Consider the following 25,733-nt stretch of genomic DNA (forward strand, 5'->3'; position numbering starts at 1 on the left):
GCTTATATTCTTTAAAGATAATTTTTGACTCTAAGGCCTAGTGTTATAGTACACAAGAGGCTCTATTATGGTATTGCATGATAAAGACATGCCAGTGAACAGCATGACCAGACACCATTGACAAGTAACTCAACAGCATTTATCTTACAGCTCCTCAACCTGATTACTTCATGCAAAAAACATCTCAGGTGACTGATGTATCATTATTATTTTTGAAACACCCACACACATTTTTGGGACATTTTGTGAGTTTTATCCTCTGGTCTGTAAGAAACAAGACTCTTTATTTTTAAGGTAGCACTGTAGGATACTTTTACAAGGTGAAAGGACAAACTTTTGATATACTTTTTTAAAGATGAAAAAAAGGTCTTCTACGTCCGTCATCAATTTCTACATGAGCTAGAAATTATTCCATGATTTTAAAAAAAGAATATAAAAAGTATGACACACTCTGGTGCTCATATCTGACATTTTAGACATTAAAATGGGTTCACGGGCTAAAAGACTGAGAAACTTTGATTTACCAATAGGGCAAAGTGGGCAACAACCAGAGATGTCTGCTGTTAAGACTTCTCACCATCTGAGGCATCTGATATGTTGATATGTGTGTATGTGTATGTCTTTAGTAAGAATGAATGGGCTCAGAGCTGAGAGCCAAAGACAGTTCAGCTGTGGAAGTTGGAAAACAGACTAATGCATTGCTGGCTTTAGTCTTTTCATGAGATTTGTTGATAATATGAATAATATAGAATAACATCAACTTTTATCCTTTATTAGGGGCCCAGCAGCTCATTTCCGTCCATGACCCCATCTGACATCTTGTATGTCTTAATATTAAATTGTGTTTTTAAGTAGTAGTCTGACATTGAAAACTTTCAGTTTTTAGATGTGAAACATTTGTCACATGAAGTAGTCGTTTGCACATCCATCCACAAAACCTCAGTGAAAACAAAACAAAAAAACCCCAAAACAATTAAACTAGATACAAAGAATACAGGCACACTGAATCAGTGCTCCCTTTTCTTTATTTGTTAGCGATGTTTTGACCAACTACAAGTCCTCTCAGGCAAAAAAAGAGTAAATAATAAATAAATAACAAATTAATTAAATAAATAAATAATGTAAATAAACAAACAAATAAGTAAAGACAATAAATAAAAAATAATAAATAAAATAAAAATGAAAAAATCCATAAGTTAAAATAATAGTAAAATAAATAAATAAAATAAATAAATTAGAATAAACAATAAACAATAAACAATAAAACATTTGTTACGTAACACCCGTCAGGTATGATTATGCCCCCTCGCCCCTCGAGCTCCATTCACATCAACGGTCACGCCTCGACAGGAAGTGACGACTGTGGCCACGAGCGTGACGAACGGCTCGTTCGAAAATACAACAAGGAAGTGAACGTTTATTGTAAAGGAAAATAATCACCGGACAAAAGATTTCTTCAAACCGGGGGCCGCTTCGCTCGGTTGTTGGGTGTCGGGGGGGCAAAGTCACCGTGGACTTGCCCGAGAGCCCGTTTCAGATCGTCTCGAGGGAGTCTTGCTTTTAGCCAGCCAGCTAGCGATGAACACGGACGTGGAATTCCACATCAGGCAGAATTATCCGTGGAACAAGCTACCAGCTAATGTCAAACAGGTACTGTGCTTTAACGTCACGGCGGGGCAGGCTGAGAGCCGAGCACCGCTGTGTCCTGTGGAGGAGGAGTGTGTGTGTGTGTGTGTGGGGGGGGGGGGTGAAGCTGTCAATGTCACCGCGGTGCTCCCCTATCTCTCCGGCGGCTGTCAGTGTCGCACGACTCGCTCCTTCCTCTGCAGAAGGTTTCACCGTTCAGCCATAACTGACCCATCGTTACATTACAGCCACTGGAGTTCCGCTGCCTCCGCTGAACAACACTGGAATCACTTGTCAGGTTGTTTGATGGGTGGCGCCGCGTGATAATAGCGCGAGGGAGTCACCTGCAAACAGTGCAATCACACCTTTGTGTAGGTTTAGGTTTTGGGCTTGCAATGTCGAAAAATATGAAGGATGTGACACTAGTGCAGTAGATAACTGCACGTACATACATGCAGTTTGAGCTGCCTCTATTCCTGTGTCCTGTCCTCCAAAGCGGGGTTATCACTCTCAGGGGCCCCAGACCTCCAGGGGCCCCCAAAAGCTCCAGGTTTCATCACCTGGTTTGTACTTATTAAACTGAAAAAACAGGGATGCACCAATCCAACTTTTTCTCTCCCATTCAGATTCTGACACAGATTCGTCCATGCAGGGTATCTGCCATACCAAGTATCAATGTGATCAGTATTTATTTTTAAATATCTGTACTGCAGTGTGTTACTGGAATAGTTTAAATGTAAGTTATCATGAGGTCAGAGGAAACAGTGGTACTGAAACTGTGGCTGAATGTAACCGAGAGCAAATACATTGGATTTTATATAATTGAATTTAATGTGGATCACTTCATGGCTGATACCTGATCTGCTTAACAAGGTCAGTGTTGTTGCTGATACCGATTTAGTGTATCCGATTGGTGCATTCAGAGGAAATTGGAATTATGGGTTACTAAAGCTCAATATCAAGTGATAAGAGGTTTTGCGTTATTACCTGACCTTACCTACCTGACCCTCATTATTTCAGATTTGTGTTTGTATGTTGTATAATCCAATATTGATGTAAATTTGGGGCCATGTAATATTCCACCATAGAAAAACTGTACACATTTCACAGGCAGTAGGAGGAAAATGAGCGTTAATATCCACCCAGTGTTTGCCATCACCTTTGTTCCTCACCTGTGCTGTGTTTTTTTTTTTTTTGTCTGCAGAGTTTGGGGAACTCTCAACGCGAGTATGAGAAACATGTGCTGCTCTACAGTATCCGCAACCAGCTGCGATTCCGCAATAACCTAGGTGAGCAAATTTGTCCCTCACACCTGTGTTAAACATACACCTTGTCCTGTAGACACATCATGTTTATGCCACATAATGTGACACTAAAGGGGGAAACCAGCCATTTAGTATTGCATGTTCATAAAGTTGGAGGACTTGCAAGAGATACATTAAAAAAAAAATCAGTGCAGGAAAGGCTGAGATATTCCGACTTTTAGTCTCAAGGATCGGTAAAGCTCCAAAGATTCTGGATCCTACAATTCCCATAATGCAACTTGGTAGCATCTTTCATTATACGTCATTCATGTCATATGGGATGGATGGTAGAGACAGGATAGATTCATGTGAGTGTTTACATCATTGGTTGTGCGATTGCAAACTTGTGAAGGTTAAAAGCACTGTGCATTGACAATATAACACAACGTCCATTCACTTGTTGATATTTCCTTGAAGGACGGACATTGGCTGATGTGAGGCATCCATGTTTATTTGAGTCAGATATATAGGAGTCCCCAGTTTCCAGTTACAACTTTGACATGAGTGCTATTTGCAGGTTGTAAACAGGTACTTGCAGTAACTTCACTATGACATAAATGTGGCATTAGACCCTCTCTGCCTGGTAAACAGCAGTGTTTTGCAACTCCTTCAGTTTGCAACGCAGGCAGTAAATTGTTCTCTCCAAGCCCAAGCTGAGATAACCCTGATGGCACAACTATTTTCTCAAAGACTCATCTCCAGAGTGGCAGAAGTTATTTTCTACAGTTCTCCCTGACTGAGTAGGTCTCCTTGTGATAAGTAAACTGTGTAAAATCAGTGGAGTACCCCTTTTAAAAGAGCAAATTCTTGTGCATTTTATGGTTCAAGAATAGGTTAGTTGGTAAGTTGTGTTTGTTGCTGCAGCAGACAGGCAACAAATAAACTTATTTTATCACAGGTACATCTGTTAAATTACAGAAATACTTAGTTTCCCTCTTGGTACACTTGTATGTGTGTGCTTGTCTCCAATGATCAAGAAACTGATTATATTACTGATAAAGTAATATGTCATTGAAAATCATGTGTAATTATATACACTTTATGTAATCACTCGTATCATTTCCCTTGTGACCTTCTGGAGGTTGTTTGGGATCAATATTCCTTTTTTAACCTGGATTTCTCCGATATAGATTGACTGTGTCCTAACTGCTGTGTGTGTTTTACGAGCAGTGCGCCACGTGAGGAAGGATGAGCGCAAGTATTATGAGGAGCTACTGAAGTACAGCCGGGACCACCTGATGCTGTACCCCTACCACCTGTCTGACATCATGGTCAAAGGGCTGCGAGTCACTCCATTCTCATATTACATAGGAATCATGGAGGTAAGCAAGTTACGCCGCACTGCAGAACAGAGTTGGGAAGATGGGTGTTTGATGTGGAAGAGCTGAGCTTCAACCACTTTTTTTACTACTGTTCTACTATTATAAAATTGGTAGGCAGCTTCTCACACACCTAAACAGCTTTGTGCACACACCATGTGAAAGCTCAGGCGGATTCACAAGACTTGCATTGATTTTTCTCAAACACAAGACAATAACACCGGTGATTCACAATCTCGTCTGCTCTCTTACAACAATGAGCCGGGTAAACTCAAAGGCACAGAGCGGGAATTCTTATTGTGCAGCAGCAACGATTCTCTAATTGGTTTGGAAACATCCACTCTCTGTTAATTTAAATTGAACAATGTCCACAGTTTTGGCATCCCTGGAAACCGCTGCGGAAACGGCAGTTTCAGACAAAACAGGGATTCCAAGAAACCTGATTTTGTCAGAAACAATAATAAGAAGGATCTGAGCCTCTTGCAGCTCCCTGCTGTCATGTGCAATGTGTTCTTTGTTGCTTGGAGAATGGCAGCATACCATATTTTATGGTACACCTGAATAGAGCTACTAAAAAGGTTTTTGTTTGCATTATGTAGTTATTGTATAGTGGGTATTTATGTAGAGGAGAAACTTAATGGAAGGAGAAACTTAAAGGAGAAACTTAATTAGCTACCATGAGTGAGTAATACACTTAAAAAATGTTATATGCACATTAAAAAGGAGTTGTAACATGACATACATTACCTACAGTAGCTATAGATCTGGTGCACTTGATTATAAGGAATATATTTAGGGAATCTATAACGTATTCTGCAGTTTTACAGGAAATTGTGGTGTAATATATTTCCCATGTTGATAGATTTGGCATCAGTCAGGCACTAGGTGTCAGTCAGCGTCCAGTGAAGCCTCGAGTACAAGCTTAGGAAGTCACCGAGGACTGATCCCAGGACAAACATACCCAGGGAAAAGCTGTTTGCTCTGCGGTCAGTTTGGGCATTGTCTGCATGACGGCTCGCTCTCAGTGATAAAGCTCAATCTGGTGTTTGAGATCGGCACAGCCGGGCTCACAGAGAACCAGTCTGTCAGAGACTTGGACCAGCCGGGTTCTCCTTGACTCCTGACATTCTCAATTAGATTACGAACACTGAGTCCATGTGTTTATGTGCAACTGGGAGGGTTTCTTTTGACAAGTAATCTACGCTGATAACTGAAAAAATGTTTAGTGTTATAAAAAATATGCAGTGTTATAATTATGATTTCTCAATGAAAGTAAGTACTTTTTTAGCTGATGACAGATACATTTCTTTACATAATGCTGTCAGATGTATTTCACAATCTGAACAGATGTGACTAATATGTCCGGTATTCTTTCTTAGTTTATACACAACAATAAAGACGAGCCATTTTAGTTTTCAGCGCATACTTTAAAAAAAGGCACTTCCCGACGCATGCTAAACTAAACCTGCCTGAGCTTTAATTGCGGACACTAAATTGCCAACGGCTATGTCATGTTCTCATAATCCGTCTTAAGCAGTTAATGAAAATGGGGAGTCGAAATTAGCATGGCCGCCCAGATCTGCTAATCCTGTTATTAATCAGAGGCAGGGGACATAGGAAGGGAGAGTGGAAAAATTAGTTTAATTCTTCTTTTCCGTTTCTCCTTTCTTTTTTGCACCTCCAGGATATTATGAACAGTGAGAAGAGTTACGACTCCTTGCCCAACTTCACTGCTGCTGACTGTGAGTTTTTTTTTCTTCCTTTTTTCTCCCACCCCCCCCCACCCCCACCCCTCCATCTTCTCTCCCATACTGTTGAAATGACTTTACAGAGTTCTGTGTACCTCCCACTCCTGCTCTCTCCGCGTCTCTGGTCTCTTTTCGACATCTTTCTCCAGTTCTTGCCTTTAAAGGGCTGTCAGTGTATGAGGTGGTAGATCAGTTACTATGAAAAGATGCAAACTTTCCAAGAAGCTTGAATTAGTTTCATGAGATCATTGAAGGGGCATTTAACACTAACTAAATATCTTAAAATGACTATTCTGTATTATTCATAGTGCATATAGCTTAAAACCTCTAGTGAAACTAGAGCTGAAACAATATTAATAGATTATTTGATTGACAGAAATTTAATTTGCAGCTGTTTTTACATCTATTATTCTTGCAAAAATGCCAAACATTCATTGGTTTGAGCTTTCCAATTTTATTATTGGATTTTCTGCTTTTCTGTGTTTTACATTTTTGTAAACTGAATATATTTGGGTTTAATAATGTTGGTTGGTCAAAACAAGCACTTAGAAGATGTCACCTTGGGATTTAGGAACCTGTTAGTATTGTCTTACATTTTACAGACAAAATGATTAATTAGCAGATAATTGACAATGACACTTAATTTATGCCTTGTTGTTTTGTTAAATTGTATTTCTAACAGACCATTTACAAGATACATTAAGCCAATTAAAATGTTATTGGCTTATTTTTTGTATCTCATTAAGATGAAAATTCACACCCAAGTGGCTGTCCCTTGGCAGGTGTAGCATATGTCTTGTTGTTTATACAGTTTCCCTGACAGACGCATCTGTTTTTTCCAAGTGTTTTTGATTTGCTTCTGTAATTTGGTTTTCAAAATACTCAAAGTATGAGTTTTTATCAGAGAGGCTACTACTACATCTCTTGAATTACAAACAAATCTTGCCCTGATTTATGGGCTTACAATAGAAATATTTACACACTGACTTAGACTTGTATTACTAACAAACATAAAAATGTATTTGGTTTGTGGATTGGCTGATATAAATCCTTTTTTTTCCCGGTGAATCAAAATTGCTTCTAAAAATACAAAACTGTCGCTTTTGATGTGTTACTGCGTCACAGAAATACACTGAGGAGCTGCGTCAGAAATGATTGCAAAACCCAATTAGGATTGCGTCATAGCTGAAAGTCAAGTGTAAGGGCAGCTGAAGGGTTGTTTGACTTTCCGCTGTAAAGTGAAACGCGCTTTGGCGTTGCCTGTGAGTGACTTAGCACTGGCAGTACAGGACCTTCATGCTGCGGAGACAGAAGGCTGCCGGCAGGCTGTCGAGAGACGTGCACCGAGGGGCCTCTCTCCTCCAGTCTCCCCGAGGAGGTTCGGAAGTGTGTCATACAGAAGTGGGTGGATAGAGAGGCAGTGAGTGTTTGTGAGAGAGGTTTACGTGGGCGGGTGTTTGTGTGTTGTGTCTGTGTCTCGGTGCAAACAGCAGGATATGCCTGTTGGATTCTGCTGCGTTAGGAGACTGAAATGTGAACATCCCTTACTGGTCACTGCTTGCATTGGCAGCCATCCCAGCACATTTTGCTCTGCCCCTTTTTGGCCTGTGCAGCACAGGGTAGAGGAGGGGCACCTTTCACTAGTGACAAGGTGGGATTTGGAGCCAAAATTTTCACATTTCTGCCCTTGACTAAAAAACTTTGTTAAATGGCCCAGCATTTTCTCTGTCACAGAATATACATCTTAATATAATTGTCATTAAAAATGCATGCAGATTATCTTCAGAGATCTGTGCGTGTATGTTAGCAGATGGATTAGTAGTGCTTTAGAGTGTGTGTGTGTGTGTGTGTGTGTCACGGACTTATCTCAGAGAAGGTGCAGGGCTATATGTGTGGACGTACTCCCTCAGTAGAGTTTGGATGAGTCACTGTTACTGCTCCTTCGTTCCCCAAGGTGACATGATATTGGAAATATTGTGAAAAACAAACTTTGCTCCTTGCTGTAATTCTCTCTCATTTTTTTTCGGTAAAGCCTCAGAGACTGTAATCGAAAAATGCCAGACATACTTTTCCAGCTGCACTGCAGCCAGATTTATTTGCTGTAGTGTTAATGTGCAATCATTACAAGTTCACGGCCGCTTACTGAGGCATGATTGAGTTTTACTTACTTACTAATTTTCCCATCTTCCCAAAGGTCTGAGGCTGCTTGGCATTGGGAGAAACCAGTACATCGACCTGATGAACCAGTGCAGGTCCTCCAAAGTGAGACCTGTTTCTGATATAGACTTCTTTAAAATAATCATTTGTTGAGCCTTATAACGTATAAGGCTCAGAGATTTCTTGTCTCTAGATGCAGTTCCTATATTTAATGTAAAAGTTGATATGAATATGAGAACAAGTCTTCATAAATGTAATTACAACAGCTATATTATGTAACATGCTCAAGCTAAAAATCATGAAAATGTTTTTCCCACCAATTATCTTAACAATTACAATATCAACACTTGCTCCTCATTAGATTTTAGTGACTCCAACTCGTCTTAACTGCTTCCATCGTTGTCTCCTTTCGTCAGAAATTCTTCCGCAGGAAATCAGCGCGGGACCTGCTACCTGCCAAGCCAGTAGAGATCTCTGTGGAGCCGTGGTGGGTGGCGCAGACGGGCTACATCACTGAGGACGATATCAGGGTGAGATCAGAGCTCTCCTTCTTTTCTTCTCCTATTTCCTGATTAATTTAGTGTGAAACTTCTTTCTCAATATTTCTTTATTCCATTCAGTGTTGTCAACACAGTTGGATAATAAATCCACGACACAAACAAGTTCTTGGTGTGAAAATGCGACATTCTTCACCTTAATGGTTTTTCAGTTGAATTAAATAATTGAAGTTTATTGGCATGATTTTTATCCTGAACTTTCATTGAAATTCATACACGTTACCCACCAACCTACAACGGTTCGTCCCACGAGCCCCTGCACTGCATGTGGAGATTTCACCTGACTAAAAATAAACACCTGCCAAGTTCCCAACAGTTCTTCTATCTTCTAGAATAAAAAAAAACAGTCTAGGAAACCAAATTATTATAATATGCAAATGTATTCATCCTCCTAGAGACTGCACTACCACTGTTGTTCACTGGATTTTTGACACCCGTGGAAACAAACTCACATGTAAATGTATATTCTAATATAGTCTGTGTCTGTGTGTTATTACAGATCTGTTCTCAAGCAGAGAAGAAAGCCATCGATAAGATGATTGATGCTGGTCCTCAGCTGGCCGGATCAATGGAGTATAATGTGGTGTTAAGTGAGTAGCTGTCACAGGTTGTCTTCCCATTGAAAACAAAATCTACACGTTAAAACTCACCATGGAATGATAAATGACTTTCACCGTGTTAGCTAATCGCCCTAATAACACATCTTTAATTCCTTTAATACTACATCGGTATTATGCAAGAAGTCTCAAAAAAAAGACAAAATATTTATTTTTCTTATAAATGACATAAAACGCTTTTTTCACCCTCAGTCTGGTAAAGAATATTCAATTAATTCCCTTATTAAATTCATATCAACTCCAGAGGTGGTGTTGTATTTGACTGCATTATATTGACAGTTGCCTCTACTGTAATAGTCTGTCTCCCTCATTAATGTAAATGGACTAAATACTTGAAACAAATTTCAGTATAAGACAGATTAGTACAACACCAATCCCTGCAGCTTCACATCTTTTAAACTAACAGTGTTAGGTAGGACATGCATTTGTGTATTCACCTCCAAAAAAAGTCGTATTTCTTTTTCCTAAAAAGTCATTCTTGCCTCTGGATTTTGTGTCCGCTCAGGATATTGCACAAAACATTCCTTTTACCAAATTAGATGGTTCAGTCTTTTCTCATTATTACATCCTGTTTCAACAGGAATGATAGAAGCAAAATGCCACAGGAGGGCTGTTTTGTTTTTGATGCCCTTGTAAAACAGCATTTTGAGTTCTGCTTTAAATGATTAGATTTGCTGTTGAAACATTAACATAAAGTGATGGGATCATTAAAATGGTTTTATTTCATCACATTGAGGAGCTCTGATGGATTTTTGAGTTAGAATTTTTATATCTGTCTACTGATGCAATGTGAGGGACCCACTAAAGGGATAAAATACAAGAAAACAACTCACTAATTGGTAAATAGTTTTCTTTCATTAAAATTCTAGAAAGGGTCAAAAGTCCTTTTTGGTAAGACTTTCTATGAAGCCCATGTCTATAGTGCATTATAAACATACTTATAATGCATTATAATCTGCTTTTAGCACTCTATAATTATAGTTATAAGCACTCATAAATATTCACAACATTCATAACATCATTTTCAGCTGAAGTATTAACATGAAGGCTGATGCTAAGGTTGCAGTATAAGTCTGTGTACCAGTGTACCAGTATGAATTTCAAAGAAGCAGCAAAGGGACCGAGGTTGTGTCTGTGCAGTTTAAATGTTAATTAGAGACCAGTTTGACTGTGATGAACCTCTGCCACTGGAGTGGTGGCGACTGAGTGGGAACAAATACAATTAAATACGCAGGGTGATTTGAATACGAGTAGCTACACAAATGAGATTTTATTGACTTGAAATTTTCCTGCACTGTTTTCTGGTTAGAAGAAGTTCAATAACTAGATAGTTTGTATGTTAAAATAGTTTTTCTGAACATGGCAACAGAGATGTAAATAGATACAAGCACAATTATGTTGAGTGCATGTTTGTTCTCTCACTCCAGGCTTGTACAACCGGGGCTTCATCTACTTGGATGTGCCCATATCTGATGACAGCTGTATCTCAGGTATGTGTGTGTGTTTGTGTGTTAAAACATCCATGCTATTATCCTCCTCTCAACTAATTACCTTGACTAAACACTGTGTGCAACTGTGGGACCATCAGGGAGTATTACAGGTAATAGACTTGATTTACACTGATTCGAAAAGAAGCCTTATAGTCTTATTCCAGATACATAATATATTAAAAAAGAAGGGAGAAAAGACCATTCTGCTGCAGCGGAATCAAAATGAAGAATAAAATATCTCAGGAATTGTTCGGACATTTATTCGTCATTGTTTGTGTCTTTCAGTGCCCCCACTGGAGGGCTTTGTCATGAACCGCGTCCAGGGCGATTACTTTGAAACGCTTCTCTACAAAATCTTTGTGTCCATTGATGAGCAGACAAACGTAGCGGAGGTAGGCTTTGAAATATGTTTCGTTGTGCTCGCTTGCTGTGCTCCTTGAATGAAATATGAGTGTGTGTGTGTGTGTGCTCGTGTTTATCGATCAACTTTTCAACCAAGTCCTGTGTTGTTTTTTTTTTTTTCTCTACTGATCCTTCCTTCCTCTGTGTCTCTCAGCTGGCGAACGTGTTGGAGATCGACTTGGACTTAGTGAAGGTGGGTATCCGCTTGTTGGTGAATGTGAGGGTCTTATTGTAATGCGTAGACTAAACTACTTTTTCACAAGAGGACGGTGTCTGGGAGATATGACCCCTAACTTTCAAAATTGACACTGACAAAATGGGGAGGTAATTTTCTGGGGTTCCACTGTGACATTCAAAGAGATTTTGAGACATACTTTTTGTCTCTCTCTGTATGCTTAAAGGCACACAGTGCAGCAGCGTGTAGATTGAAAGAAAAGAAAGTGTTTTGGAGTCATAGATTGAGATTTAGATCATCATCAAATCTTATAAATTTAGATTAAAGCCATTTTTCAGTGGTATTTGTTTCTTGTTCTTTTGCAATAAGCATTTGTTCTCCAAAGGTATGAGATCATTAAATTAGTTTTCAGGCTAAACATATATTACATCATTTTATTACAGCAGAACATTAGCATTACTGTCTTTTTTTTGTTCAGTTTTATGCAGTTTAGATGAGTGCAAATCGGTGAGAGAACCAGTAGTAGCCTATCCAAGTATTTAGCTGTTTCATTGTGGATACATACTCGTACAAACACGCACCTGAGAGGTAGGCTGTGACACACATGCACACAGACGCACATTGTTTCTGATTAGATCCATCATGCCCCGTGACACTACCAGAGGGCTGAGCGGGACCATTCCACTTCAATTGGTGCTCTAGTTTGACCTAGTTTTCCCCAGTTTCCTATTCACTCTCTATCAGACACGGAGCCAAACTCCCTCTCAGTGTTATGACTTCCAGTGTGAAGAGCTGAACCCCCCTGTCCCTCGGTCTCATCTCATCCCTGCCACTGAAAAGCGGCACTTAAGAGAAGTGGTTGAAGGCAGCAGTGGCAGCAATTCTCCAAGAGAAACCCTGTAATTTCAGAAATGATTGAGATGTCTGAGAGGTCGCCTTTGTGCAGAACTTTTCCCATCGTGACTTGAGTTTAACTTTCTCTCTCGTGTAATGACTTACCTCATGGCCTGGGTCACTTGAAAAAAATTACTTTGCTATGCTTCTTTAGATATGATAAGAGGATGGCTGAGAGTTGACCTCAGCTTGTGCTTCCAATGCGTGTAGAAAGCAATCAAGCCCACCATACTTGACTGGGGTGGTCTGTTCAGTTTAGTGTGAATAAAAGATTTAACGGCAAGTTGATGCCTGTATACTTTAAAGAAATCATGAAATAGTGAGACATATGTTAAATGGAAAGGTTTTTTGGCAGCTTGAGTCCCTAGGCATTCAGTAAGATTTTTTGTAGATGCTGGCATCAAGTGAGAATCATGCAAAACAATATTCTATTAGTTTATTGGACTCTTTTTAGACTCTCACAAGCCAATATTGATGAATAAAATTTGACCTTGTTAAACCGCAGCTGTCTCTTCATACCCAGTGAAACAAGTCTATCAAAATTTGGCTTCAGTTCACCTAAATTACAAAAGCTTTTGACTGTTACAGCAATATTCATCCAACCTTTTTATTGTCTTATTACCACTGGAATGATCGACCCCGTTTCACAATAGAGTGCAGAGTAGTGTGAAGCATTAAAACAGCAGCTAAATAAAATAGAAACACTTTAAACACTTAAAACGGTCACAAACAGCCACTGGTACGTTAATTTCATGGGTTTTTTTTGATTTGATGATTTATGTTTTTAATTCATGTGGATATCTGACTAAAAGTAGACAATTTAGTCTGAGTAAATTTCACTGCAGCTGCAATGGAGTTCTATAAAACATCAACAGTAAACTAGAAGTGTTGGTGTCACCTCCTCTGAATGACTCAACATTTTGAGTTTTCCAATGTTACAAGAAGAAATCCATCGTAAAAAGGTAGAGATGAAGCTACAAATTTGTCCAGCGACAGTCACAAGATGTATTAGGTTGAAAAAGTGCTGCAATCCTCTTTTTCTCTCTCTATTTCACCGTCATTGTTGCTCTCTGTCAATGTTCATCTCCACCTAAAGTAAAACTCAGCTGAATACTAAAAGTCTAGGAGGGTTCTCTGTAGAAAGTTTGGAAAAAAATGTAAGAAATCACAAACTGGCCCTAAACCAGTAAACTACAACACTATTGAATTATTCTCCTATAACTCCTGGAATGCATTCACCTCACAGTTTGATGATATAACACTGAAAGAGTGTCTGAGTATCAGACTAATGATGTCAGACATGTTTTGTGTCGTCAGTTGACTGTATTTCTACTGTGCTTCAGAACGCAGTGTCCATGTATTGTCGTCTGGGATTCGCTGTAAAGAAAGGTCAGGCGTTCAGCTCAGAGCAGCTCCATCCCACCTGGAAGAACGCCCCGTCTGTCAACAGACTCAAGTATGTGCTGGCTGTCCATCATGCATCGATTCATCTTTTACCTCCACAGAACAAACTAAGCAGTAGCTGTATGATGCCGCCATGTTTTCATCCATGGGCATCCCATAACTGGAATTAATTGCATTTTCATTTGCAAGATTGGAGATGTTTTTCTATGCTTATTAGAGATACACAGATTCTAAACAGAGATGGGAATCCAACTTGTATTTTAATTATAATGAAAGAAGCAAAATGTTACATTTGTACATACAGTATGTGAGAATACTCACTGTCTCATGTGGACAAGGAAAATTGAGGTTGGGGACTTCAGAATCCACTTGCCCAACTACATCATTCTTGTAAATCTTACATTCTCTCCTTTAGGAACATTTAAATCCTCTAAATGTTGAAAATTTTAATTTAACATCAGAGCTTAAGAAACCACTCAACTGCCAAGAGACTGCAGATGAAAATGAGCTTTAAGTTAACTGTTATAATACATCAAATAATAACATTTATGTTTAACATTGTACATGATCTCTTGCAAATAAAATAAAAACTGGGTTTGAGTGTTTGATCGGTAGTGACTTTGTCTTCTGTGTTAGGAGTACCATGGACCCTCAGAAGATGCTGCTGTCCTGGGAGCAGGGCAGTCCTGTCATGGAGGGAGGCTCCTCAGCCACCGACACTGATACCACCAGTCTGGAGGACCAAGGTCTGGTTGCTGGCTGGATTCAGACATGCACACAAACATTTTCTGTGGTGCATGCACATAAATACATGTACTGATGTATGCGCACAAAGCACGTTCCGAATGTTACATCTGAAGTTTTGAAACGGCGGTGCTAATTAATCCCTAAGAAAGCTCAGTCATGCCTCTGAAAGTCATTCTCATATTAATAGGTGTTTGCCTAAAACGGTCTTATTTGTGGTCTAATTTTAACTTTTTGATGCTTATTAAGCTGGCACCGTTGGGTCACTCAAACTAACAATTTGGATACAATAAAAGTGGCTGTTCATCAACCACATTTACATGTTAACACTCTGTACTTATCTATACTGTTTGAGAAGGAGACTCGGTTCTTGTAAACATCATTTTCTGTTTTCTGAAGCTCATATTCTCAGTTTGAGAGTTTTGTTTAATAGATAGACGTGGATATATGTTTGTCTTTCTATGTCTGCAGCAGACACAGCCAGCGTCAGCAGCCTGAGCATCCCGGCCGCACCCACCAAGAGGATCGCCTTCCTCTTTGACTCCACCCTCACAGCCTTCCTCATGATGGGCAACCTGTCTCCGGTTAGTGACTGGAAACATACACAAACGCACATTCTCAATATGTTGAAAGCTGCACAGAAACAAAGTTATTTGAATTACAACGATAATCGGATGTTGACTGTCGATCTCAATTCTTCCGTCTCTGTCTTGTCATATCAGAACTTGAAGAGTCATGCAGTGACCATGTTTGAGGTGGGTAAGCTGTCTGACGAGACTCTGGACAGCTTCCTGGCTGAGTTGGAGAAGGTGAGATGAACAATGGAAAGAAAACAATTTAATTAGTAAATGATTTATAGCTTAAAGAGTACAAATATCTATGAACACTTTGCTTTAACTTTCTTCCTGGTTCCTTTGTCCTCCAGGTAGAGAGCACAGCAGAGGGCGAGGCCCAGCGTTACTTTGACCACGCTCTGACCCTGAAAAATACCATCCTCTTCCTGCGCTACAACAAAGAACTCACTCAGGACCAGGGACCTGATATCCCAAATATAGGTTACTACACAGTTACACACTCTTTCTCCTTTATGGGTGAATACATACAAAACCCAGGGGCGTCATACTCCTCTACACGTCTATACATGTGTTAGATAGGCCACTTTGCAGGGCAGATTTGGTTTTGTGCTTATTTTGGTTTTCTGAGCTCCTCAACAGAAATAGCAAGATAAAAAAAACAGAAATACTGTACATATTTCGATCTTCTGTCTGCATTTAGTTTTCTGCATTTAGTTTTCTGCTGACAGGTGACGTCATCAGTGATAAAAATGCAGAGAACATTTTGTAATGGTTGTTTCAAAAGCACTATCAAAACTGCACACACACAACCTACACGCTACTTGTGTGGCATCACTTAAATCATTAGGTATGTTCATTGTACATGTTGTTGTCAAGGTAACACTGACATTTAACGTTGTGTGTTACATTTAGCAAAAAAAAAAAAGTGAAACTGATGAACTCTGGCTTCTTTTCAGCGAATCAACAGCTCTTTTACACTTTGTCCTCATTTTTAATTTAATTCTTTTATTACAGGAAATATACCGTGTCATAGCCACAAGATGATCTGTAAATTGCAGATCAAACAAATACTGTAAATGTTTCAACTCCTTAATATACATCTTTGGTCTTACAAAATCAATAAGCGGTGAAACATGTATGGATTATTTTCAAGTGAAAGTTTGGGATAAGGCTGGAAACTCTTCTGGAGGGAACAATGATTGGCTGTCTGTTCAGCCTCTCACCTGTGTCTGGATAGTTTCTCTTAAATGTCGTCATATATTTCTGGATACAGAATCACACTATACATCCAGAGTAAAGCTGTAATATCTAGAAGGAGCAGCAGAGAGCAAAGTCCTCCATTAACGACAAAACAAATCTGTGAGTTACTATGTAGCTACCATTGTGCTACCAGATGCTGCTTGTTTGGTTTGGCTTGGTGCCTCACTTCTGATTGTCTTATCTCTCAGTCCTCCTCAGCTGCTGCTCCAGGCGTCTGCTGGGTGCTGAGAGCCTGTGGCTAAAGCTTCACTAAGCCCCAAATGATACAAGTGTCTAGTGATGATCCTTGTGAATGTTCATTTAGGATAACAGGAAAATGTATCTTCCCAATGAATGTACATTTTGTAAACTTATAACAGACCAGATTCTTCCTTTCTATCACTTATCACTTCAGTACAGAACCACTTATTAATCATACATGTATAAGTAATTGACACATGTCGTTCACAGAGGCTGATACTGAAATGCCTTTTGTCATCAGGGAGCATATATGCAACTATAATGTTTACTTTGGAGGTAAATTACTGTTGCATAACAAAATCAACAACCAAACCTACTTTAGACAATATGAAACAACACTCAGAGTGCATGAATCGGCTGTTGGATTGCATTATTCCTCTATGTTGTAGCTACATATCAGTGCCTTAACCTCTTTGACTGACTTTCTGTCAATTCTTTACTATTGAGATTCATCTGCAAAACTCTTATCTGGTTATAATTTATCTTGTAATTATCAACAGTTCATAGACATCTCTTAGATTCATATATAAGAGGCAGAATGTGTCAAATCTAAGAATGTAAAGTTGACACTTAGATGAAATTTACACATCACGTTGGAGGGAACACTTCTCTTCACACCATGGCTATAAAGAAAGAAAGAATCTGTACTGAACGTTCTCAACAAAGTAACTGTCTGATGTATCCAAACTTGTCAGGTGACCTAACAGAATCTTTATCTGTCCTTCCTCCTCTGCTTCCTTTCATACACTTAACCCGTTCAGTCACTTCTGGCACATATCAGAAGGCACACAAACTACATACATACATCTAAACACTTGCACTTATTTCCCAAACTTTTGTTTTTACACCAACTCTCTTTTTCTGTCTCCATCCCCTTGTTTTCCCCCCCTATAGGTTTCCCGTTGGACATGTTGCGCTGTGAGAGCCTGCTGGGTCTGGACCAGGCCACCTGCAGCCGCGTCCTCAACAAGAACTACAAGCTGCTGGTCTCGATGGCGCCGCTCAGCAACGAGATCAGACCCATCAGCAGCTGCACGCCTCAGGTATGACGCCTAGAGGGAGAGAGAGCAGAGGGGATATTATGTGGCATGCTGGGATGTTGGATCAGATGTGTGTGTGTGTGTGTGTGTGTGTGTGTGTTAGGATGTGTGAGTGCTCTGTATTGTTTGTATTTTACTCAGCAGTTCATGCATTTGTGCGTGTGTGCACTGTTTGGTTGTGTTTGCCCTCTCGCTGTGTGTACACACTTGTGTGCCCAGGGTGATTTGTGACTGTGTGTGTATGCTTTGTGAGCGCTCAGCCTGCAGTTGCCCCCAACAACAAGACTGCACAAAGAGAGAACGAGAGAGAGGAGGGGGGGGGGGGGGGAAGTGGAGGCTCATGAGTAATTCCTCTGCTTGGCCACAGTCCAGCTCTCTAGCTGAGCCCTGAAAGACAGAGGGAAAGAAGTTAAACTCTTGTTGTGCCATTCACGCTGCTGTTTATTCTCACACTGCTGGGAATCAGTGAAGTGGAATACAGTGAATTGTTTTCTTTGTTTTCTGCTCACACCTCTAATAGCAGCTTCAATTTTTACTTCTCAAAGAGAACAACACAGACTCAGTTATTCACCTTTGTCTTTGTTACTTGTTTGTTCATTTGAAGTATGTACTAACATGAGAAATGAGATAGAAAAGTGTCTGACGATGTGCGCATGTGCGTGCATTAGTTCCGCTCCTGTACATTTAAGTATGTTTACATGTGTGCGTGTTTGTTTCTCCCTGCAGCACATTGGCCCGGCCATCCCTGAGGTGAGCTCCATCTGGTTCAAGCTGTACCTGTACCATGTGACCGGCCAAGGCCCGCCGTCTCTGCTGCTCTCCAAAGGCTCCAGGCTCCGCAAACTCCCGGACATATTCCAGGTAAGCCCAGACTAATAATTAATCAGGTTTGCAGGTACATGGCTGAATAAGTATATGTATGCTGATACAGAAATAAGCTAAATAAATGTCCCTTTGAAGTCAGATAAGAAACGCCACACATACGATAAGGAGTCTGATCAAAGATGTGATTGGATACTTATTTATCTTTGACATGTACCTTTTTAAATTTTGACCTTGGCATTTCACTTGGAGGGTCAGGAAGTTAAATTCAAGGCTGTTTCCTTTGTCCCTGTTAGCCTTCACTCCTTAAAAAAATGCACCTGCTACATCACGATCACAGCTGTAGCTCACTGTGTGCACCTGCATTTTTCGTCCTCCATGGCCTCCCAGTTATCTTGGAATTTCAGAAATATCCTGGGAATGTGAGACAAGGAACAAAAGAAAATTTGATGTAATAAATTCTCTGGGGACGACAGGTAATATCATGCAAATGGGTCACTTTATGGGAGCGTCTGTTCACCTTCTTGTTTTTCTTCACAATAAGCCCTAGCTGTAGTGGAAAACAGACTACTTGTCCCTTATTTCAGAGCAAATTATAATTAACAAACCAGGAAAAGATAAGAGGTCAAGTACAGAAACTAAGATCTTAAGTTCAGCACTTCAACATTATTTTTCACTTCCTAGATTTAACAATTTTGAATATAAATAGTATTAGTGAGCTCATATATTACCTGTGGAGTTTTTTGAAGAGGAAAGGTTTAAAACTTTTCTTTTTACTTGTGTGTTTTTGTGCGTTTTCTTCTCTGCCTTTTGTAAAGCATGTGTCTTTAAGGTTTATGAAATATGCTACATTAAATAGAATATATCCTTGTTAAGTTTTGTATTATTCAGTTTGTTAAGTGATGAACTTCGGGAGGAAAACATGCTCTCACTATGCTCTCTCACCATTACAGCACACTGCTGATGTTCAGTTATTGGAAGAATCCTTTCTTGAACCATTTTTCTCTGTTCAGGTCTACGACAGGTTGTTGATCACCTCCTGGGGTCACGACCCCGGTGTTGTCCCTACGTCCAACGTGCTGACTATGCTCAATGATGCCCTCACACACTCTGCTGTTCTCATCCAGGTAAACAGCCACATGAGCTTGATTTTTTTTTTTTTCTATGAGGGGCATCAGCTCATCTCAGAGTGAAGATTGCATCATCTAATGTTCTGTATTTTCAATAATCACAGAATGAACTATCAAGTCTCACTGCGGATATTAATTATACTTTACGTTTGTAACTCGCAGGGTCATGGTATGCATGGCCATGGAGAAACAGTTCACATCCCTTTCCCTTTTGATGAGGAGGATCTGAAGGGAGGTAAGTTGTTGTAAGCTGATATGTTATGCTGTTACATTTGTTCATGATATGTCAACCCTGTAATAAAGAATAATTCAGTCAAACAAATGGATTCAGTCCAAGTCTTGAACTAAACTATAGTTATTTGCAAATCATTATGAAAATGCTCTTTTACTTACATGAAAACTGAACATGTCTGTGTAATTTGCACAGAATGAGAAGTGGCGGTAAATAAAAGGGAGAAATATATTTAATTTAAAATAGAATAAACAGAGATTAAGCTTCAATCAAAATAGTATTTGATCAGGTACCATACTTAAAAAAACAAACCCTAAAAGCATAAAAACCTCAGATTCTCCCTTCCTGACTTTGCAGTCAGAGTGTGTTTAGCAACGATTCACAGGTACAGGTCACGCTTTCCTTGTGTAAAGAGCAGGATTAACAGGTAATATTGTAATTTTACACCAGTAATATCAATATTAGTATATTCACAGTGCCGTGATGTGTGTAATAATTAACAGTACCTCCGCCAAGCTGCGCTCCTTTCTTTGGTGCCTTTTAAAATATTCAGTTTGGCTTCAAGGTTTTAACTCAACAAACATTATGAAAAGGATTTGAATCCTCTGAAGCCTTTTCCTTCTGAATCTGTGTGTCAAGCTTAAAGGGAAACTTCAATATTTTTCAACCTGAATCCTATTTTCCAATCTATCTGTGTCTAAGTGACTAATGGGGACAACAGTTTTTGAAATCGGTCCAGTATTGAGTGAGAGCGCTGCAGCCAGCAGACGGGAAAGGGGCAGTAATGTAATCCGACGGGGCAATTACGCACCGTCAGTGTACGTCCACTGAAAGTGCTTGTTTCTGCCACTGACACGCTCAGATTGTTATTATAAGTGTCTGACAACATAATGGAAATAACCGTACAGAGAAATAAAATGTTTTTCTTTACCTTTCGTTTGATCCGGTCTGTTTGTTATTGAGTCTAATCAAGTCTTGCTCAAGGAGAAGTCTAGTTCGAAAATCCCATCGGATTACATTGCAGCCTGTTTCCCGTCTGCTGGCTGCAGCGCTCTCACTCATTACTGGACCAATTTAAGTTGTGCCCATTAGTCACTTAGACACAAAAAGATGGGAAAATAGGGTCCGGGTTGAAAAAGACCGAAGTTTCTCTTTTAACAGTAAAACTAAAGTCCCATCCTCCTATCACGCTTGCTTTCAGAGTATTACATCATCTAGAGAAACAGACTTCACATGAACCTTGTGCAGTTATATCAATAGGATTATCTGTGGTTTCCTGTTCATCACTGTGAGTGCTTTGGACTGTCTGGCTTCATTCCCATTCTCTCTCTCTCTCTCTCTCTCCTACCTGTGCAGAGTTTTCCTACTCCAACATGTGTGTGCACAAGGCACTGAAGAAGCTGAAGGAACAGGTAGATCTGGAGCACCAGTGTGGCTACATCACTATGCTCAACTCCAACAACAGGCACCGTCGCCGGGCCAGCGACAGCACCGAGTGCAGAGGTAACGCAAAAAGCTTTTGACCATACGTATGTCTCAGTGTGCAACGCTGATGTATGCGTGCACATTTGAGAGACAAGACGTATAGTTGAATTAGTAGCCTGGCAATTGGCACTGATGTTGCAAATTAGATAAAGATTGCTCACAGTCTAGTTTAATTATGCTGTTTGTCTGCATAATTGTATCCCTTATTGTGATAGCCTTTGCTAATAGACGCGGATCGAACATTCTTAGCCTTTACCTCGAGATTTCCTCATAGGATCTCGCTGATGTGATCAGTCACACTTTTTGTTAAACATTTATTCACATAAAAGTGCAGTTTTATTTTATTGTAACAAATAGCAAAATGGAAATTATTTAAAAAGTCGTGCTTTTAATGAAGCTTCTTAACTGAAAGTCGTTCAAGCTGTAATGTAACTGTGATCAGTTTCCCACAAACAACCTTTCAGTGGCTTAATGCTGATGGAGATTTGTCGCTCTTCTTCAAGGAGACACCCATCTAGGTGGAGGCCTGGACACCAATGGCAGCACCGAGTCCTTTGAGCTTGTGACGGAAGAGAACAACGGAGAGAGCAAAGGAAAGACAGACAGTAGGTCTCCCTTTTTGGTTGATTTGTCTCGTCTTTTTTTAGAATATCTTTACTTAGTCAGACGTTTGAGAGTTGGAAGAGTCGGCATGGAGGCGGGTTAAGTGTGCCAAAGGTCCCATGTCACATTCGCTCCCTTTAAAATCCTTTTCTTTCAGCTCTTTCATCCGAAGATGAGTGGGTCCCTCTTGAACTGTGCTTCGGCATGCCCCTCTTCAGCTCCGAGCTCAACCGCAAAGTGTGTCGAAAGATCGCCTCGCACAAACTGTGCAGCAACGAGAGGTAAAAAAAAAAAAAGGAAACCACCCAGAATTCACTTTGGTTCAAAACACTGAGAAGTGTAAAGATGTGTGTCGCAGCAGATCCAGACTTAAGCTTTTATGTCTTTTCAGCCTTCAAGAGCTACTTCACTCAAGCCGAAAGCTATCGCTGAAGGTGTTGAGCTTCGTTCAGTCATTCCAGGTAAAAACACTTGTCTGGATTTTCAGGTTGCCACTTGAGAATAGTTGCAGAAAAGAAAAGGAATAACAATGGTCAGGGAAACTATCAGTAGTCAGGAATTTAATTTAGAGATTTAATCAACTTTAATCAACTTTCAGTGATCGTGACTGCTCTTGGTAGCCACATCATTAAACCTTTTATTTTCAATGATCATGGTTTAAATGATATTCTTGCACCAATTGGTTAGTTATTATTTTGTAGGCACCTTAATGAATTCAAACTTATATACTGTGATCATGTGATGACCCAAAGCCAGAATAGACTTCTCATTGTAGATAAATACAGCAACTGAAGTGTTTTAATTTATTTTATTGAAAGACAAAACATTAACATATCAAACAAAGTAGTGTGTACAAGTATGTAGTGTGTGTTCTGAAAAGTCACAAGAAAGGCAAAAAAGACTTGGGAGACAAACAAAAACAAAACAAAAATGCGAGACAGTTATCATAGCTAATCTGAGAGAGATCTGCATTGAGATAAAAAATTCTGTTTTTTTTTTTTTTTTTCCTGCATATTTTTGTCAGTACCTGAGTACAGACAGACTGTTTGAATGTGTGTAAGGGTGAAGAGATGGAAACAGCAAGATAATGTGAAGCAGAAAGTAAGATGGAAGAGAAAAATACTGTAAGGGGAAGGTTAAACACATAGTTTTAGTTTTAAACATCCTGTCACAGACCTGCTGCTTTACTGTAGTTGAACTGAAACTAATCATCATGATCCTGTATATTTATATACACATTCCCAGCAACATGATTCAGTGTTTGGAGGGGCTGGACATTTTATAAAGACTCCACATGCCGGCTCTAAATCAGACAGGAACAATTCTGCTTAACCTTTTCCTACTTTTTTTTTGTCCTGGAGAAATGTACCCTTGTCCCACATATCATCTGTTCTGCCTGGTGTTCTGATCCGAGACCTTTGCTCTGTGTTGGCAGGACGGCAGCCAGCCCTCCGACCTGGACAGCGGCGTGTCGAACCCTCTCAGTCAGCCCCCGGCAGAGTCCGGCGTCCCCCTGCCCGCCCTCAATCTCCTCTTCAAGGACGGACAGCTGAAGGAGTGGAGCGGGCGGGCCCCTCCTCCTCTGGACATCTCAGCCCTGCAGAAGGACCAACCCACATAAATCACTTCCCGAAACTTCCAGATTTGATCACGAAGAAAAAGGCTCATCAAAATCTCATTGAAAAAGGACCACCGTTTCTCTCACAGTGTCACTGAGGAAATTCTTATTTGAGGTCCAACCGTGCATCTTCACATCTGATCACGAGGAAATGCCCTCATTCATAAGCCCCTGTCTGTCAATATCCAATCACAGGAAAATTATCGCCACAAAGCAGATTATCTACAGTATGAGGGATCATCCTTCTGACAGTTTTGCCAACACTAGTACCGACTCCCCTCGCTGTTCCCCTCTTTGATTCCTGGTATTTGTATCAAGGCAGTGTTATCTGTTGGAGTGGTGCTATTATCACAGTATATAACGGTGATGCAGGTAAACAGCATATAACCAGGATAAACATATAACTGGAAACACTAGCGCTGTTCTCCACTGACTAGACCCCCTCTTACCCTTCAAATCAATGGATGTTTTTGTGATCCCTGAGAGTGGAGTGTGAAGTGGTTAATATTGTATAGATGTTATAAAAATGACCCGCAAAATAAACGATCAAGTGTTGAACAGACTTCTTCAGAAATCATTTGACATACGCATATTCTAGGACCAAGTCTTTGGACTTATCCGGCCACATCGGAGTTCAAATACAGACCCCGCTGCCTCCCTGTGTCGTCTCATGTTAAGTGATCTGATGCATGATACCGTTGCACAACATTTAGAAATACTTTTCCTCTTTACTTGTAATCGATATCGGGGGGGGGGGGGCATTTATTATTTGCACTGTGCAGGATTTCCTGTGGTTGAAGTAATGTCATGTAATTTTTTTCTTTCTTTAAAAACATTTTGGATCCCTTGTAGTACGCACATTATTTTCAAGCTCACGTTCACCACGAGGAAGTCTTTCCTCTTGGAAAATTAGAAATTGACAGGGCATCAGAGAAACTGCTGGTTTATTTTTGTTTTTTTTTTTTGCAAAACATTCTTTCTCAGTACAAGAGAGCACCAAAGACCATTTTTTTCCTGTATAATAACTTTTTCAAAAACTTCTGTTTTACTGTCTTTTATTTTATTTTGCTGCCTTATTACTATCAGCCAATCAGAAACCACCAGGTCTTTGAATCAAATCTTTGGATTTGATTTGCTTTTGTTTAATATTTTTGCTTTTCTAGTCTCTTTTTTTTTAGATTTTACAAATGATTTATGTGCATTTGATTGCGTGTATATAACCATTGAAATCAACAACATTGGGGCACAAACTATCACTTATCACCCCTCTCAAGAATTAAACAAGAATACAGAACCCTAATAGAGTAGATCGGGAACAGTCAGGTCTGTGTGTGTGACCCGGGCCTGTTGCCCGCCAGTATCTCTCTCTGGATCCACTCCAGTTCAGTGCACTCTTGGCCGGCCCACCACACTCTCCAAGGGATTCTGTTTACACCATGTTTTGAAAAATGGGGTTTGTAGTCTAGAGAGGAGAAGGCATCTTCGCTATAAAGGCTTTCACAGACCCATGGGATGGAAATGCTAATGCTTCGCCCAGCGTCTCAGAGAGATGCGATGGCCCAAAAAGTGTCTGAAGTCTGTCATGAATTTTTAGTGTGGCTCCAAGAATATAGAGTACGTTTTATTGCATTTAGAATGGCAACCCATTTAGTTGAGTTTCTTTTCTTTTTTTTATTTTTATTTTTTGAAGGAATCTGCCTTCTGCAGTTTTTGACCCACTTGTGGTTGTTGTTTCTAATAATGTGATGCTGATTTAGGAAAAAAAAAAAAGTTAAAAACTAACATGAGGTCCCGTTGAAGCATGATGACTGTGTAGAAACTGTTGTGTGTATGTTGTGTATGCGTGTGTATTGTACACCTCACTCTTGGTGTGTTTCCATACATGCCTACCTTTCACAGTAGAGTCCCCTTAATCCCGCCTGTCTGTTATCTATACTGTAGTTGCAGTACTTGGTCATCCCAGATATCCTCCCATCCTCCCCCGGGGTATATGACCACCACGGTGTTTAAAAAAAAATTGCTAGTTTTATATGTCAGCCTCTATTTTAGGAAATCTTTGTTGTAGTTCGTTTAATGGGACTGTGAATATCATTGACTGAGTTAATCATGATGCTCTTGTAATTAAATGGGTTAAAAAAAAGAAGAAAGTGACATTCCTTCAACACGCCTTTCCTCCATCCTCCCTCCATTCTGCTCCAGATACATGTTATTATTACAAATAAATATGTAAAAAGTATATGAAAATATAAATAAATATGTAATAAGAACAAACTCTTTTTCCTCCCTGAAAA

General features: G+C 39.8%; 1 protein-coding gene across 2 annotated transcripts; it reads left to right on the plus strand.

Moving 5' to 3' along the window:
- Positions 1 to 1,320: 1,320 nt before the first annotated feature.
- On the plus strand, positions 1,321 to 25,733 carry fam91a1 (family with sequence similarity 91 member A1). Of its 2 annotated transcripts, none has more exons than XM_067613087.1 (24): positions 1,321 to 1,650; positions 2,831 to 2,915; positions 4,101 to 4,252; positions 5,934 to 5,991; positions 8,192 to 8,259; positions 8,571 to 8,684; positions 9,211 to 9,301; positions 10,756 to 10,818; positions 11,104 to 11,210; positions 11,375 to 11,413; positions 13,633 to 13,745; positions 14,330 to 14,439; positions 14,912 to 15,021; positions 15,160 to 15,246; positions 15,363 to 15,492; positions 17,407 to 17,555; positions 18,279 to 18,413; positions 19,388 to 19,501; positions 19,667 to 19,739; positions 21,093 to 21,239; positions 21,725 to 21,826; positions 21,982 to 22,105; positions 22,216 to 22,285; positions 23,260 to 25,733. In XM_067613087.1, the coding sequence occupies exons 1-24, from the start codon at positions 1,579 to 1,581 to the stop codon at positions 23,443 to 23,445; spliced, it is 2,499 nt and encodes an 832-aa protein (XP_067469188.1). In that variant the 5' UTR covers positions 1,321 to 1,578; the 3' UTR covers positions 23,446 to 25,733. The 2 variants fall into 2 exon arrangements, with proteins under 2 accessions (XP_067469188.1, XP_067469187.1); XM_067613086.1 differs by having other exon boundaries at positions 1,322 to 1,650; positions 14,909 to 15,021.

Source organism: Thunnus thynnus, chromosome 15 (assembly GCF_963924715.1).
Source record: "Thunnus thynnus chromosome 15, fThuThy2.1, whole genome shotgun sequence".
In the NCBI taxonomy this organism is placed as follows: domain Eukaryota; kingdom Metazoa; phylum Chordata; class Actinopteri; order Scombriformes; family Scombridae; genus Thunnus; species Thunnus thynnus.